Here is a 16,642-nt window from a genome sequence, read left to right as displayed (position 1 = left end):
GTTGACACTTTAGGTCAGATAATCCTTTGTTGTGAGGGGATGTCCTATGTATTGTAGGATGTTTAGCACCATCCCTGACCTCCACCCACTAAATGCCAGTAGCACCTACCCCAGTTATGACAACCAAACATGTCTCCAAACATTGCCAAATGTCGCCATGGGTGGGGTAAAATTATCCCCAATTGAAAACCACTGCATTTACAATCTCTCAACTAACATCAATGATGATGATGACTCCTACTATTCTCCAGGATTTGAACCCCGGTCTTTTTACTCCAAAGGACCCCAGCTATACATTAGCTTTTGTTCTTTTCTCCCACTGAAACTTAGCATAATATTATACCTAGAATTGATCTCAACACCTTCTTTTACTAGTTCAACCCTTATTTTATCTTTCGTATAATTGCTTTCTATGTTTATATTACATTTGTATAGATTTCTATATCTTGAAGGACCATGTAGTAATTTGCCTTATCTTTCAAATAATCACTTTCTCATGTTACTATTACACTTACATAGATTCAGATATTTTAAAGTTGGACACATCTTTGGAGTGGATTGTCCAAGAATTTGGTGTCAGCTAAGTTTGAATGTGACTCTGGACTTAGGAGTTGTGGGAAGTTGGAAAATTAAACTCTCTCAGTTCTTGCTTCCTCGTCTGTAAAAGAGGGAGGACTTGGCACATTTATGGCATGGATGAAAATGGGGGTTATTTGACACAGCAAAAATAAAGTGCTCGGTATAGCACTCGGTAAATATTTGTGAAATTAACAGAATGGGAAGGTAACACAGAAGGCACCAAATAGGCACCCAGGAAATTATAGTTGCCCTTCATTCTCCTTTGAACAGCTATAGTCCTACGTTATATGTGCTACCTTGTTTTCCCACCCTGTCTATCCATGTAGTTTCATGTTTGATACTCTTAATTTTTAAATCAATGGCTAGCCTTGATAGCCTAGATTATTTCTGACCTTGAGAATTGCTGAAGAGCGTTCATTGGAAGGACTCACTAAATGCTTGTGTATTTACCAGGAGCTGAACAGGGTTGGGGGTCCTTCAGTTCTCAGTAACCTCAATGTTCACTTTTAAACAAGCTTAGCAAAGGAAGACCAAATGTTCCTCTATTTGACATGAGAAGTTCTATATTTAAGACCTGAACAATAATGAAATAGTAACAAAAATCGGTAACCACGCAATTAGCATTTTCTAGGGCTTTCTATGTGCCGGGCACTGTGCTGAGTGTGCTGAGTGCCTTGCAAGTTTTCTCTCATTTAATCCGAAAACGATGCTGCATCGATGACATGAATAGTCTCCCTATTTTACAAAACAGGAACTAGGCTCAGAGAGATGAAATGGCTTGTGCGAGATTATACAGCTAAGTGAATATCAGACAGAATTTTCAGTTAGACTGAACTGAAGAGGAGGTACAGATGCATTGATGCTTAGAACCTTACATATGAATGTACTGTTCTATACCCCTCTGTAAAATGGGGGTGGATAATAAAATTTGCCTTCATTCCTTCATAAGGTGATCGGAAGTATCAAATAAGAAGAAGTTTGTGAGAATATATTGTAAATAATAAAGCAGTCTACAAATATTAGTCATGATTTGAAATGGAAAGGTATGTCCCGAGAGCTCACATTCGGAAGGGAAGGCTGAACTTTACCCCTGAGGTATTTATTGTTGCTGCATCTGCTTCCCCATCTTTGCAGAGGTGAATACTGACAGAATACAGCTCCCTCACTGTGGAGTCCTGAAGGACTTGCAAAGTCTTCAGGAACTGGGCTTCCAGATGGTTACGTGAGCATGAGCAGTGCCTACAGGCTGAAGACACAGAGCTGGGCCTTTGCCTCGCCATGTGGCAGGGGCGATGGCGGTGACAGCAGCCACCACAGTGGGCAGGCACAGCTTGGCAGGTGCCCCCTGGGTAGATACCAGGGAAACATGTGTCTGCAGAGGCAGATATGGTGAGGGGCTGGGCCTTGTTACTTGGAGCTGAACAGCAATGCCAGGGCCTAGGCTCACATGTGTTAAGTCTGAACAGAAACATCATTGAACTGTCTTTTTTAAAAATTAATTAATTAATTAATTTATTTTTGGCTGTGTTGGGTCTTCGTTTCTGTGCGAGGGCTTTCTCTAATTGCGGCAAGCGGGGGCCACTCTTCATCGCGGTGCGCGGGCCTCTCACTATCGCGGCCTCTCTTGTTGCGGAGCACAGGCTCCAGACGCGCAGGCTCGGTATTTGTGGCTCACGGGCCCATTTGCTCCGCGGCATGTGGGATCTTCCCAGACCAGGGCTCGAACCCGTGTCCCCTGCATTGGCAAGCAGATTCTCAACCACTGTGCCACCAGGGAAGCCCTCATTGAACTGTCTTGCTTCTGTTCCCAGTCCTGGTTCTGCTGTGGTAACAGGGTCACACGTAGTGCATTCTAGACTTGCTTCTCTAGAATCCGTTCCCAAGACCACAGCACTCTGAGCAGCTGATGCCAGTTTGGAGAACATCTGGATTGTCACAGACTTGGAGCTAACAGCGTTTACGTTAGCATCTGGAGGAAGGTTTCCCATCTCAGATTCTGCCCTAGGTGGTATTTGACCCAAAGCACTACACCTTGGCCTCACTTGGGGAGTATCGCCAGCCACTTAATCTAGATGGGGAATGGACTTTCCAGATGTTTGGGCAAGGTCGCCTGTGTAGGGCATGGCTTCACTGGGCTTGGGGACGTGCGGTGGGACACTTTTTTTGCATCAGTCAGGCGTTGTTAATATCAGGACAGAGTTTACCGCCTTCTGCTCCTCTTGGGGCCTCCGAGTCAACACGAAAGGACTTGCCTTGAGCACGATCAATTCCAGGTGATCTCTGAGACTCACAGTGGTGGCTTTGCACATATACTGCCCCAGCTCGCTCAGGCCTCAGAAACCCATCCTTCACTTCTGTGGTGTGCATCACCATAAGACCCAGAGGGCAATCATATTTGGAGGTAACCGTGCCTACAGTGGCCTCATATTCAGTCTGGGGCACAGGCGGATGCTGCCACAGATGGCTGTTTTTCCTTGGGGGTTCTCCCCCAGGGGTGGTCTTATCAAGGGCCAGATCTTGGGTCAACAGCTCTGGGGGCCCATCCATGGCATCAAACTGAGACTCTTTCTCTACCACAGAGGTTGAGGCTTTTTCTTCCAAGACACTCCAGTCTTGACTTGAAAAAGATGTCCTCACTATGCTCTTGGAATCAGACTCCTGTGACTCTTGCTGACAGTCCTGGGATGACTCTAAGCTGTGGCTCTGATTCCTTGGCTTTCTATATCCATTCTCAGCAGGACTCTGGTAGCTTGACAAGCAGGGTATCTGTGGGAGAAATGGGAATAAAGACAAATGGGTCAGAAAGGTGGGGGAGGTACTAGGTTTAAGAAATGCTGTGTTTTCCTTTTTTCTTATCATTATCATTGACTTAGGAACCAGGAGACAAGGGTTACAAACTCAGGTTTGTGTAAGTTTACTACTTTACCTGGGACCTTCTTTCTACGAGACTCAGTTTCCTTCCTTAGAAAAATCAAAAGAAAATAAAAAGGAAACGAACACTGAGCTTTCTGTACTTGTCCACTGTGACTCCATTGTCCCCCATCTCTTGGGTGCCTATGGCGTGTCTTCTAAGCATTGGTTGCACTTTCCAACTAGGGTGACGCACTTTCATCTTATCTTTCCTTCTGTTCCTATTCCGATCCTCAAGGGGCCCTCTACCTGCAGGGGTGGTGGTTCCTCCAGGAACCCGCTGCTGTCAGCCTGACAGCTGTTTGCTCTGTCGCCATGGCACCTGCAGAAAGATAAAGAGACCTGGGGTCAGTAAAGTGAAAACAGACCGCCAGCAGGACTGGGGTCAAACACTCTCTGTGTCTGACACACTACAGATCCTCAGTAGATGTCCACTGTGTGGAAGTATAAGTGAATAAGGGAATTTCAAGGATTTTTTTCTCAGTTATCAGAGGGTCCATGTAAAATTGAGTCACTGGTTTCCTGTTACAAGGAGTAAAACATGAAACAAAAGAAGAGGAATTAACATCTCTTAAAACTAAATAACAATCTGATTGTGAGATGCATCTTCACTAAGGGGAAGAAAATCCAGAAGGAAATGCATATGCCTTAAATGCCACACTAAAAAACAATAAACACCACAATTTATATATCTGTGTATATGTATTGCAATGGACAGAATGTTATATTCCCCTTCCACCATGCTATGTAAACATTAGGAGACCCAAAGATTCAACAGAAGGGTTGAAACTTGCTGAAGATGGACGAAACAGACTTTGCAACCTCTCACTTTTTCTATATTTGTTTTGGTGCAAGATTTGTGCCACAAGCTGTGAAGGACTCCCAGTACATCATTATTCTTTAAAATTTCCAGATAATGTCTAAGCAATTACTATTCTGGAATATAAGCTTCATATAAAATGGTTGCTCTTCCCTTTCTTATAACTCTGGAATGAAATTATACATTAGAGCACTAGAAAAAAATTATAGGTTAAAGCCCATTCATTCGTATGCTGGTAGGTTCAAGTCAATCTGGTCCAAATGAAAATAAACAACCACAAACATAAAGGGTCCCTAAAAAGTAGAGAGAGTGATTTCCTCTAAAAGGGATATAGTTATTATAACTGTTACCTTTAGTTAACTGTACTTTGTAAAGCACAAAAAACCAAAAATAAACAAAAATAACCTCTGAAACTCATTTACGTGAATTTGTGAAGAAACCAGATTATGAAAACTTCTCTTTGATGGTGAGATCAAATGGTGGAATTGGGCATATTTCTCTCAGGAGTAGAGCCTTACTTATCTTGTGTTTTAGAAGCCAAATACATGCATCTGAATCATTTTGAGCAAGTCACCAAGAAAATGTGGTCCAATTTACAGATGGTTTCGTTTCTTCCGGAGGCTAAAAATCTTTCCTGCCTATAAACCACCTTTTTGACAACTCGATAATAAACTCTCAAAATTGGGTTTCCAAATTCTTTTTTTAAAAAAATTAATTAATCAATTAATTTTGGGCTGCGTTGGGTCTTTGTTGCTGTGCGCAGGCTTTCTCTAGTTGCGGTGAGCAGGGGCTACTTTTCTTTGCGGTACGCAGACTTATTGTGGTGGCTTCTCTTGTTTCGGAGCATGGGCTCTAGAGCGCAGGCTCAGTAGTTGTGGCACATGGGCTTAGTTGCTCCGTGGTATGTGGGATCTTCCTCGACCAGGGCTCGAATCCGTGTCCCCTGCACTGGCAGGCGGAGTCTTAATCACTGCGCCACCAGGGAAGTCCCGGGTTTGCACATTCTAACCATTCTCTTAGGGTTGTAGGAATTACATGATACAAAGGATGAGAAATCGCCTAGTCCAGGATGGCTATGATATCTGATTAAGCAAACAGACAAATACAAATGTGCATTGTTTAGCACTCCCACACCCTCACACTTAATATGTAATATGAAGGTTGGCATGACTTAGGGGAAGATGATATGGCCTCTGGCAAGAGTAATGGACTTAGTACCTGCACCCCCAGGCCAACCCACCCCAGTTCCTGAAACTATCAAGGCCAAGACAGGTAGAACTTCAGAAGCCTCATCACCTCCAATAGGATTTTGTCTCTGCACTTAATATGCACAAGGAGCCATAGCTCTTCCTTACTCCACTAGATTGGGGCCTTGACTTACCCCTACCAGTCCCTTTCCCCTAGCTAGATCTTATTATTCAACCCCTTGCCTACTGGGTGGATCCTGTACCAAACCACCACGAATCCCCTCGTGAGTTTGTCATGCCCCTTAGACTGCTGATTCCCCCACTCTGCCAATCCCATAGCTCGGGGGGTTAATCTCTCTATAATGTATGCTACTAAGATCCAGTTTGCTCCCATAGCTGAGTCATCTAGAAAATCTGGGGCCAAGTCTGCTGGGTTAAGATTCTGACTCTCCTACTTACTAGCTGTGTGGTCTTGGGCATGCCACTTACACTCTCTGAGTCTGTTTCCTCATGGGGAAAAGAATAAATATGCTGATGATGTTGTTTGTGGGGTTGCGAAGAGGATAATATCCAATAATATATACGTGAAGAATTTATGTACATGGAAAAGATGATGTAATTATATATACATTCTTACCGCAGAACATCATCTTAATATTATCAGAATTCAATCATTACTAATGTTATTAAATATCATTAATGAGTGTCATTATTAATATTAATATTTATTAGAAATTACCTTTTCCAGCACAGGACTGTCCTCACAGAGTTAAGATTTTACCCTCCCAATTAGGTAGACCCTGCCCTGGGAAGGTTTGCTTCGCCATCTCACGGGTGTGAAACATTTCTGCCTGGGAGGAGAGCGATGCTGCAGGCACTTTGTCCAAATAGTCACCAGGTGGCAGCATTACACCAACCACAGCACAGAGGAGTCAGGGCCCTGACAAGAGTCTCTGGAATGGCTTAAAGCAGTAAGAGAAGTCAACCTGAAGGGTTGCTTTTCTGAGCTGAGTTAGTGGTAAAAGCTCTGACTCCTAAGTGGAAAGTTTTTACTTAATGTAGTCTGAGTTCCTGGAGGCTCAGGAAAAAAAAAAAGCCTGTGGAATTGAAACATAAATGAGGGGAGGGAGAAAAAGAAAAGGAATCTTTAAGGGTGTGATGTATGCTGGAGTTGTGCAGAACAAAAGAAATGGTTCAACCTTAGGCTGTTTGGGGTTCCCATCTTCACGGAGCTATTCTACCCTACCTCTTTGCCAAGTTCTTCTCTCTTCCATCCTCCAATGGCAGAAAATTCTGTGACAGCTCCGCGGTGAAGTTACATCTCAGGGGCAAATTATCTTCGAATTGGACTGGACATTACAGATTATGCAAACTCGAATGCCTTCAGGAGCTGGGCAGGTCGCATAGATATGTGAAGCAGCAAGATTCAAGACAGTAGGGAGCCGTGTGAATAGTTTGGACTCCAGAGTGTGTGTTCCCCCCAAAGACATTTAAAAAAATTCATTTGTAGAACAAACAAAACCTCTCTATGGGCCAGTCAGTCCCCCATGTTGGAAGCCTGCATGGTGCATCCTACCATCCAGTGCAGGAGTACCTTCCAGAACATTCCTTATAGATGGTCATCTAGCTGGTGCTTGCCCACTTGTGGTGACAGAGACCTACTCTTGTGTACTCAGAGGGTATCATACCTTTTAGAAAATGCCTTTTTATATTGAGCCAAATCTACTTTATCACTTTCCATCTGTTACTCATAGCTCACTCCATGGAGTAATACTGGACGTGTCTAACCCATTTTCCTCCGGACAGCTCTCTTGTACTCTCCAGGCCTTTTCTCCTCACCTTAAATCTCCACAGATCCCCTTAAATCAGCCCTCAGAGGGCAGGGTCTCCAGGCCATTTGTGTTTTGTATTTTGGAATAAGCACTTACTTAATGTTTGCTGTAAAACTGGGCGCCCAGAATTAGATTCCGTGATCGAGACATGGTCTGATGAGCATGGAGTGGAGCAGGGCTGCCTTTTTCCTTCTTCTCGATATTTCTCTTCTGTACACACAGCCTAAGGTTAGTCTAGTCAGAAGCTGTGTTTGTTTGCAGTGTTGGGTTGTACTGAGATCAGTCTCTATTTTGTATTCTCACAAAATTGACCTAGCTAGTTTGGGACCATGTTTTCATCCAGTCAAGGATGATTTTGACCTTCATTCTGAAAGCTATTTGTGTTATCTATGGCTTTGAAACACATTCTGGCTGTGGGCCAAGTCACACTTAATATTCTGAAGAGAACAGGCCATGAGACAGAGCCGGGCAGGTTGCTCTACTGCAAACCCCCATTCTTCCACTTGACGCATGTTCACTGGCCCTGCAGGGCCCTGCACTGCTCCAGAAACTCCATGGACACAGCAACAAAAGTACCTGGCCTCACACAGCTTATATTTTATCTTGACTGAATTCTGGAACTCAAGAAAGGCTGAGAATATTCGTGATTGTGGCAGGTACACCTGAAGAGATTTAATTTTTTCTTCTATGCCAGCAGGCTGGAAGCAGAGGAGTTTCTATCCCATAAAGATTTCTACGTAAGGAGTTGATAGCTTCCATTAGCACCCTGCTGACATTTTTGTTTCAATCTCTTTCTTACAACCTGGAAATCCTTACTTTTCCTTTTTCCTTTTTCCTCCTACTCCCCTCTCTCTCCCTCACCTCCTCCCTCTTTTTTTTGTTTTTTGTTTATTGCTCCAGGTTTAGCAATTTCTCCTTTATTCTTTAGTCAGAATAATCTTCCTTCATCATTACAAAAAAAAAAAGCTGCTTCTCTAAAATCAGCTTCTTTTTGGCTTAATACCATTAGTTATTTTTTAGCATTGGAGAAGTAATACATAGCAGTGAAAAAAATTTGGAAAGTGAAAAAACATAAAAAAGAAAATAAAAATCACATATAATCTAACCATACAGGAAAGTTACTATAATATATATCTACTTCAATCCAGTACATTTTCTTTGTGCACATGTATATGTATATTTTATAAAATAATCATCCTAACATACACAGTATATAGTCTGCTTCTTTTCACATAATATATTGTGAATTTTTCTCTATCAAAAATTCCTTATAATTTGTGTGTGTGTTCATATGTGTGTATTTGTAAGCACATGAATTTCTTTTTCAGATTTTGGTATAATGATTGTGTCACTTGTATAAAAAAATAACTAGATAGGTTTCTCTTTTTTTTTTTTTCCTATGCTCTCAAGCAGTGTAGAAAGCTTAGGTAGTATCATGTCCTTAAACTTTTTAAAGTGCTCAGCCATAAAACCACTGATCATGGTGCATCTTAAAAGATGAAATTCTTTGACAACTTTTAATTTCTACAATAGCTATTGACATTTTGGATTCTTACTTCTTGAATTAATGGAAATACTTTCTTTTTCTTACTTATTTTCTAATGTTGTCAGTCAAATAAATCATTTGTTTTCATTCTACAGTCTCTAAAAAGAGCAAAGACTAAGTTTCTGCCTCTTGTCATAGCTTTGGCTTTATTTCACAAATTTTTGTATGTACTTTTTTTTTCTTGAATTCTACTCTATCTAATAATAATAACGTTGGAATTCCTGTTTTCTTTTTGTTTACTTTAGCATACTTTTTGGTATATTTTTGCCCATTCATTTTTCTTTTAACTTTTCTGTGATTCTTTTTTTTTTTTTTTTTTAATTTTTATTTATTTATTTATTTATTTATTTATTTATTTATGGCTGTGCTGGGTCTTCATTTCTGTGCGAGGGCTTTCTCCAGTTGCGGCAAGTGGGGGCCACTCTTCATCACGGTGCGCGGGCCTCTCACTGTCGCGGCCTCTCTTGTTGCGGAGCACAGGCTCCAGACGCGCAGGCTCAGTAATTGTGGCTCACGGGCCCAGTTGCTCCGCGCATGTGGGATCTTCCCAGACCAGGGCTCGAACCCCCGTCCCCTTCATTGGCAGGCAGATTCCCAACCACTGCGCCACCAGGAAAGCCCTTTTTCTGTGATTCTTTATTTTAAATGTTGTTAAATTATTTTAATGACCTTTGAGTCTTTTCCTTTGTCAGATCCATTTATTATATCTGTAACCCTTTTCATAAAATATGATCTTGGTCTTATTGTTCGTAATTTTATGTTATCTACTTTTATAATTGTGATTGATGTAGTAAGCATATGGCATACTTGATGCAAATCTTCTTTCTCTCTTTTTTTTTAAATAGGCATCACTAATAGTCCATGCTGGTCTTTTCTGCTGAGCTGGGATTCAGCCTCAGAATATTTATCAGTTCAACATTACTAATGGCTAATACTAATCAATGAGAATTGGGACATAAGTTATAATCTATCTGCTATTCTTGTTGTATTAATAAAGACCATAACTTCACATTTAAGCTGACCTGATTTCGAACTGCATCATAAATAGCTATCTCAGAGACTTAATCGAGGAGTAAAGGAGATAATGTAAAATACTTAGCCTAGTGCCTGGCACTCAATATTTGTTAGTATCATTAATATGATTAATTTTCAATGATTATTCTTTTGACAGGTGGACTATATTTTCTTAGGTTGCTTTTTTCCTCTGGTAATTCATAAGGCATACAGTGTGTTTTTAAATTTAATTAGTGGTAACTTAAAAAGTTCAAACATATTTCACACTGCGATTTTCAACATCAAGAATTATACATGTCTATTGACTGCCCAATTAATCAGTATTTGTTGATAATTTTATTTTCTTCTGCATTCAGCTTTCTTTGATATGATCTAGGATTTTAGATCTAGAATGTTGTTGTTAAATTATTTTTTTCATGTGCCTTCTTTTTAAGAATTTTCATGACATTTGGATTACGTCTGTATAATTTACACTTCCTTCTACTTTGCCTTGCTCGTCCTCTTAAACAGGATTTCCTCATTCGGTAGGCTGGTGTACCTCTTTGAGAAAGAAAATGTGGGTGCTCTACTTCCTGAGAGTTTGCTTATCTTAAATGTTGCTTCACAATTATATGACAACTTAAAAAGGTATAAAATTCTTGAGTTGCAAAATATCTACTTTAAAATGAAACTGATGTGCTCTTATCCTCTGGTTTCTGCTGAGAGGTGAGTGTGAAAAACCTTCTCTGTTGGTCTCATGGTCTGACCATATTTTAAAATATACATAATTCACATTGCTTCCTCTGGCATCTTTTCATATCATTTTTTTTTAGAAGCTGTCATGTAACACACTACCTAAACAATAGTTGAAAAGGACATTTTAGAGTAATCAGAGGGAGTGACTTATGTTTCTGTGCTCCCTCCTCCCCCCACAAGCTATGTTTCTACCCATAAGGAGTAGAGGCCAGTGTGCCTGGAGCTAAGTGGCATAAAGTAATCAGGGGATCGATCATGAAGAATCTTGTAATGAAACAAGGTAATTTTAATCAATTAAATTATTTCTGAAACAGAACATTTATATGAATCTATAAAGATTATATTGTTTCAATACACATATCTTCTTTGTCTACATAGATACTTATTTATTAGATATTCTTGAGAAAAAAAGAAGGGGCACAGAGCCAATTTTGAACTGTAAACCTGCATTCATCGTTCGGGAAGAATGTAATGAAAAATTTTCATGTGGAACCGGTGCTTATCTCATATTTGAAAATAGGAGAATAGAAGTTTCCAGGGCTAAATGAACAACGTCGCCATGACCATTTGAGACAATAGGTGGATTACAAATTTTGTGATACCAATTTCTTTGAAGCTTTTAATTTCTGTACTGATTCAACTACCATAGTTTTGAAGACCACCGGTCCAAATGTTTTTTCTCTTGCGAAGCTGTCTGGGAGCAACATTATCCTTGCTTGACTTAACCAGCTGATGGGCAGCTGATTATGCCAACTGCTCAGACAGCAAGAGGCAACAGTCCGTTTACATGGTAGCCTACTTCATCAAAAGTAACAATTTAAGTATCCAAACTGGATCTATTTTTCTTACAATTATAAGTAAAAACTGTTTATTAAAAATACAATTCTTAAAAATGTAATAATCCAGGATGAAAAAGGAAAAAATAGTTTGGAGACACCAACCTGGAGAACTAAAATTTTCATCAAGAATCAGGCTTATGATTTTCATCTACCTACATTCTAGGGGACAGATGTAGGACTGGTGGCTGCATCGGGGGCAAAGGGGAAACTCTCAGGGAAGCCAGTTGTGTGTTGGTTAGTCTCCATTTGCCCTTCCTTACTTTCACTGCCGCTACTCCAGTCATTTTTTGCCCTTTCTTTCCTCCAGGTTTTCACTTGTGTTCAGTCAGTGGGAGGCACCGGTAGAGATTGAAGGGCAGGAGAAAGAACACTGAGTACTTACTTACCACCACTTCCTTCGGGGTACTATTTGAAAATAGCTGCACTCATTTACGGTGAGATCTCCAGGTAAAGTGTTTTCCTTCTAAAGCTTCCACTTTTACCAGGCTCCAGTAACATGATTCTTTCCCACTGTTTTTTCAGACCTAGGAGTGGTAATGGCTTTCTGCTCTTCCTAGCCTAGCGGTGCTTCCCCATCTCTTATTGGTTCCTTGAATTCAGCCCACCTTAGTAAATAGTTCCTTTTCAAACCTCTCTTCAGTTAAACTTTTTTGAATATGCTATTGCTTTTCTGTCTGAGTGAAACATCCAGGACAATCACCCAGATAACTAAAAATGCTTTGCCATGGCTAATCTAGTATTCTCATAGCATTGTATCTTTTTATTGTATTTAAAATTTTTTAAAATATTTATTTATTTATTTATCTGGCCATGCTGTGTGTGCGATCTTATTTCCCTGACCAGGGATCAAACCTGGGCCCTCGGCAGTGAGAGCACAGAGCCCTAACCACTGGGCCGCCAGGGAATTCCCAGTAACTTTAAATTTTAATCCTAATTAATCTCCTTTTTCTTTTTTTTTTTTTTAAAAAAAGGAGGCTTGGGTTTTTAGGGACCTTAACCCACTGAAGCTTGTTGGAAAGCTGGACAGAGGATTGAGACCCTGCCCTCCATATCTGTCATATTTAATCCCTTTCACCTCTTTGCCTTGTTCATTCTGATTTTTCTCTAAAGAATGTCTTTCATGTCACTTTTTTTTTTTTGCACTACCAGTGTTATTTTTTACTACTTCAAAATCATTTTAAATTCTGGTAAAAATTATTTTATATATTCTCATTCATTTACTTGACAACTATATTACTGATTGGCTACTCTGTGCCAGGCATTGGATGAATAATGGAGTCATTATTACAGACCTGATGCACAGTCCAGGCTTTGAGGAACTTATCTAGTCGACAGGGCACAGATTATGGGTAAAATAGATGGTAAAGAAAAATGCGAAAAGTGCCTTTTAATTTAATTTGATAGCAATAAAAAATACCCCAGAAGATCTTTTTCAACATATGTTTTAGAAACACATAATTTACAAGACATGCCTCCTAAGCAATGAAATAAAATAATTTTAAAGCTGATGACTAGCCACCGTCTAGTAAAAAGCTTGCTATATTTATTTATTCATTTCCAGAAATATTTATCTATTGAGTGCTTACTGTGAGTTAGGCAGTGTTCTAGATTCAGGGGATACAATGGTGAATAAGATTGTGTCTCTCCTCGGCAGAAGTTCAGTCAAATGTTCTGAGAATGAACTCTGAGGATGTTGGTAGCCCTTACAAAGAGTAAAATAGCCTTATAACAGAGTCTTTGTACACTTTAAAAACTAAAAGTCCTTTTATCTGGGGCTCCAGCAGCACTGGCTCCTCTTTAAAGCATGGTTTCACTGACATGTGTAAACTATTTGGATTCAAATGCTAAAAACTACTCAGAAGAGAAATCCTGAGTACCTACTACAGGGGGAAAAATCAAGTGAAGATGTTGTATGCAGTTTTGTGATATTCATGATAGCAAAGGGAAGCATGATAACAAATGAGAAATATAATCACTGATCTATAAATAGTGAAATGCAAACACAAGTATATTAGAAAAACTTATTTCTACCTAGTAGCACCAGATAAGTGATGGCAATTGAAGTATCATTAATGGTAGTGCTCAGAACGAGGTTACACACCCAAACTTAAAGCATGATTGTGGTCACAAGGTGGCCTATTTCAAATTGACTTTTCAAAAGGAATTATATATCTGGCTTAATTTCAAACAAGCAATTTTTATATCTTTTGTCACACAAAGTATATTCCATTGCTTTATGTGATGTTATCATTCTTTTTTCTGGTCTTTGCTCTTACAAAAGGAAAACCAGAAGATGCATACAGCAGTAACAGATTTTGAGGCTGAATTCTTTTTTTCTTAGAAGGACATGTTTTTGCCAAGTTTGCAACCCACTTGAACTTCTGTTTGTTCTTTGATTTTAGAATAAACTTGGGTTCCTTTTAACATTGGGAAAATTACAGATTTTGCCATAGATAAAGAAGTCTTAACAAAGTTTACTCAAGATTTTTATCATCACCAAGTATCTGTAAATAAAGAACCTTCTTAATACAATCATTGTCGCTGAATCTGAAATATAGTGTCTTAATTTAAGGTGAAACTATTTTATTTTCAATTAAGCATTCATAAAATAATTTTGTAAAGGAAATCTTTTTTAAAAGACATTCTAAGAAAAGCTTACTCTAATTTTTAACTGTTTGAAGAAGAGCTTGCTTTATTTAAAAAACTACTTGATCATTTGTTTCCCCAAAAAACATGAGTGTTTGCTCTGTGCTAGGCACTAAGGTAAATTCTGGGGATTGAAAAGAAATCAGACATTATTCATGCCATCAAAACGCTATTACCTGCTTAAACTTACCTTTACACATATCTTTTAAACAAAGAATAATTTGGGAACATGTTACACAGAGAGCTGGTTAATCATAAAATAATCAGAATTGAAGATTCAGAACTGAGAGTCTTGGGTCTGGATTTGTCACTAATCATCACTGGCATTGGAACAAGTCACTAACCTTGTGGGCCTTTCTTTCCTCATATGTAAAGTATGAGGGTTGGCCTAGAAATGGAGTCATTAAGCCTTCCATTTTATAATGACAACAATTTGATTGCCTGAAATAACCATAACCTCATGCCCACCCCTAAATGTCTGAGCATGCATATTGGCTCAACATGGTCCACCAAAGCCTACCAAGACATGGAGAGGGTAACTTGCATGTATTTATAGGCAAAGAAAAGGAGGGAAGACTAAATCTATTTTTAAAAATAAATAAATTATTATGGTTAATATATACAGATTACAGGTAACATGGGCATATTTTAGAAATTATAAGAAGACGAAGGTGAACAGGGAGTCAGAGAGGAGAGCAGAGAGGATTTCCTCTCTCAGACATACTACAAGGTGGTGAGCAATCAGGTTTCACAGAGTGAATCCTGAAAGGCTTTGTGTTACCCACTCCCTTACGACACATGTGATAAAATATTTTATCTGCTTTGGCTTCTAATGAAATGCAATCTGCACCAGCAAAACTCATTTTATAATAAAGTTACATCCCGATAGGTTATTTGCAGCACAGAATTTGGGCAGGGCATTCCAACTGGAGTCAGAGAAATCTGGGTTTCGTCCTGATGCCAACACTTGCCAGTTGGGTGAACTTGAGCAAGTTACTTAACTTTTATGAGTCTTGGTTTCCTCATTCACAAATTAGAAATAACTGTAGGTAAGTCTTTATACTCAACTATAATTATGGGGTACTACGTTGTAACCAAATTAAGGAAGGGAAGTTTCTGAAATCTGCCTTTGGCCTTTCTTGACTCCCTTTTACTTTCTTGGCTCAAAGCCTTTTCTAACATCATCTCTACCTTCTCCAAGGAAAAAGGAGGACCTCACTTAGAAGCATTTTGTCTTGGAATTAGGCTATGGATCAGCGAAGAAACAAATATTTGTGAAACTTGGGTACAAAGAGTTGGCAAGACCCAGATGCCTCTAGCAGTGTTGTGTATCAGAAGCAAAGGGCATGAGAGGGATCCCCCCAAAGAATAATGTAAACTTGCCTTCTTTCCATTTCCCCATAAACGGCCCTATTATTTGTTATGGGATACTGGTCATACTGGGGAGAGGGGCAAATTGGGTGGTGATTGGAGAGATACACATAAAACAGAAAAGTTCTTACGTTTGGGGAAATGGTTACACCTTTGGTCTGGATACAGACTTCAGAGTCCTTGCTCCCATAACACTAATGGGTACCCAAAAGGCATATGAGTCCTAAGGGTCTGCAAGCCAGCTGGCTTCTGTCTTCTCCAGGCTTCCTTAGGATCCCAGGGAGGCCACAACTACCAGGAACTGTCAGAAGAGCATGTACAATTTCTCTAACAACAGTAAATATGGTGCTTCTGAAATTACTTCCCCAACATTTCCCTTGCTACAAATAGAAAAGGAACTTTATTTTCTTTCCCTACAGTGATTTGTGTTAGAAGTAAATTTAAGCACCTTTCTTCTGAAGTTAAATATTCTTTTCTGAAATTCAAATATTTTATCTTCGCTCTGTCAACCAAGTTTACTGAATTTATTTTAGGTCCCTAAAGTACTGTGGGAGCAGGAATAGGGCACAAACATAAACCAGAAAATTACAAGAGAATATGGTGATTTTTTTCCTTAGAAGATGGGACATTGAATTATTTGTAAGGTAAGGGACTTGTCTAAAGAGTGACTGTTAATGGAGACCAATCAGAATATGTTTCCTCTGAAATAAGTTTGTCCAAACTCTGTTCTTTCCACTTACAGTGAAGTTTTCTTCACAAAAAGCAACACGATTTTGATTTTATACTGATACACATTTTCTTTTAAGTAAACTGTTGGAGATATTTGGTTATATCTCAATGCCCCTCTTGTGTAACTTAGAAATGCTTAATATTGCATGGAGGTATGGTACCTTGGCACTCTGAAACTTAAGGCTAATTTTATTATAGGTTATCAATGAAATACTTGCTATTGAGAAACTCCTTTACATAAATCATCCTCTCTGCACAGGTCTATCACTTTTTAATTGTTGGTGTTGTCTCCAAATCTACTGAGGTTATAGGAATAATAATAGGATTTTCCCTTCTCTAGGCTTTTCTTCCTGAAGGATGCCAAGTGCTTTAAAAATTGAATAAGTTGATAGACAAATTATACTGGGATGAGCACACCTACCAAGGGTGTGCAA

General features: G+C 39.4%; 1 protein-coding gene across 1 annotated transcript in view; it reads right to left on the bottom strand.

Annotated features, from left to right (window-relative positions):
- Positions 1-16,642, bottom strand: part of ITPRID1 (ITPR interacting domain containing 1) — an 87,540-nt gene that overhangs the window by 4,956 nt on the left and 65,942 nt on the right. Inside the window, 4 exon segments of the mRNA XM_061197891.1 lie at positions 1,728-2,037; positions 2,371-2,744; positions 2,746-3,345; positions 3,739-3,796. Coding sequence (XP_061053874.1) covers positions 1,728-2,037; positions 2,371-2,744; positions 2,746-3,345; positions 3,739-3,796 — 1,342 coding nt within the window.

The sequence above is a fragment of the Eubalaena glacialis genome, chromosome 8 (assembly GCF_028564815.1).
Source record: "Eubalaena glacialis isolate mEubGla1 chromosome 8, mEubGla1.1.hap2.+ XY, whole genome shotgun sequence".
Lineage (NCBI taxonomy): Eukaryota > Metazoa > Chordata > Mammalia > Artiodactyla > Balaenidae > Eubalaena > Eubalaena glacialis.
This window is presented reverse-complemented; position numbering and strand designations above follow the sequence as displayed.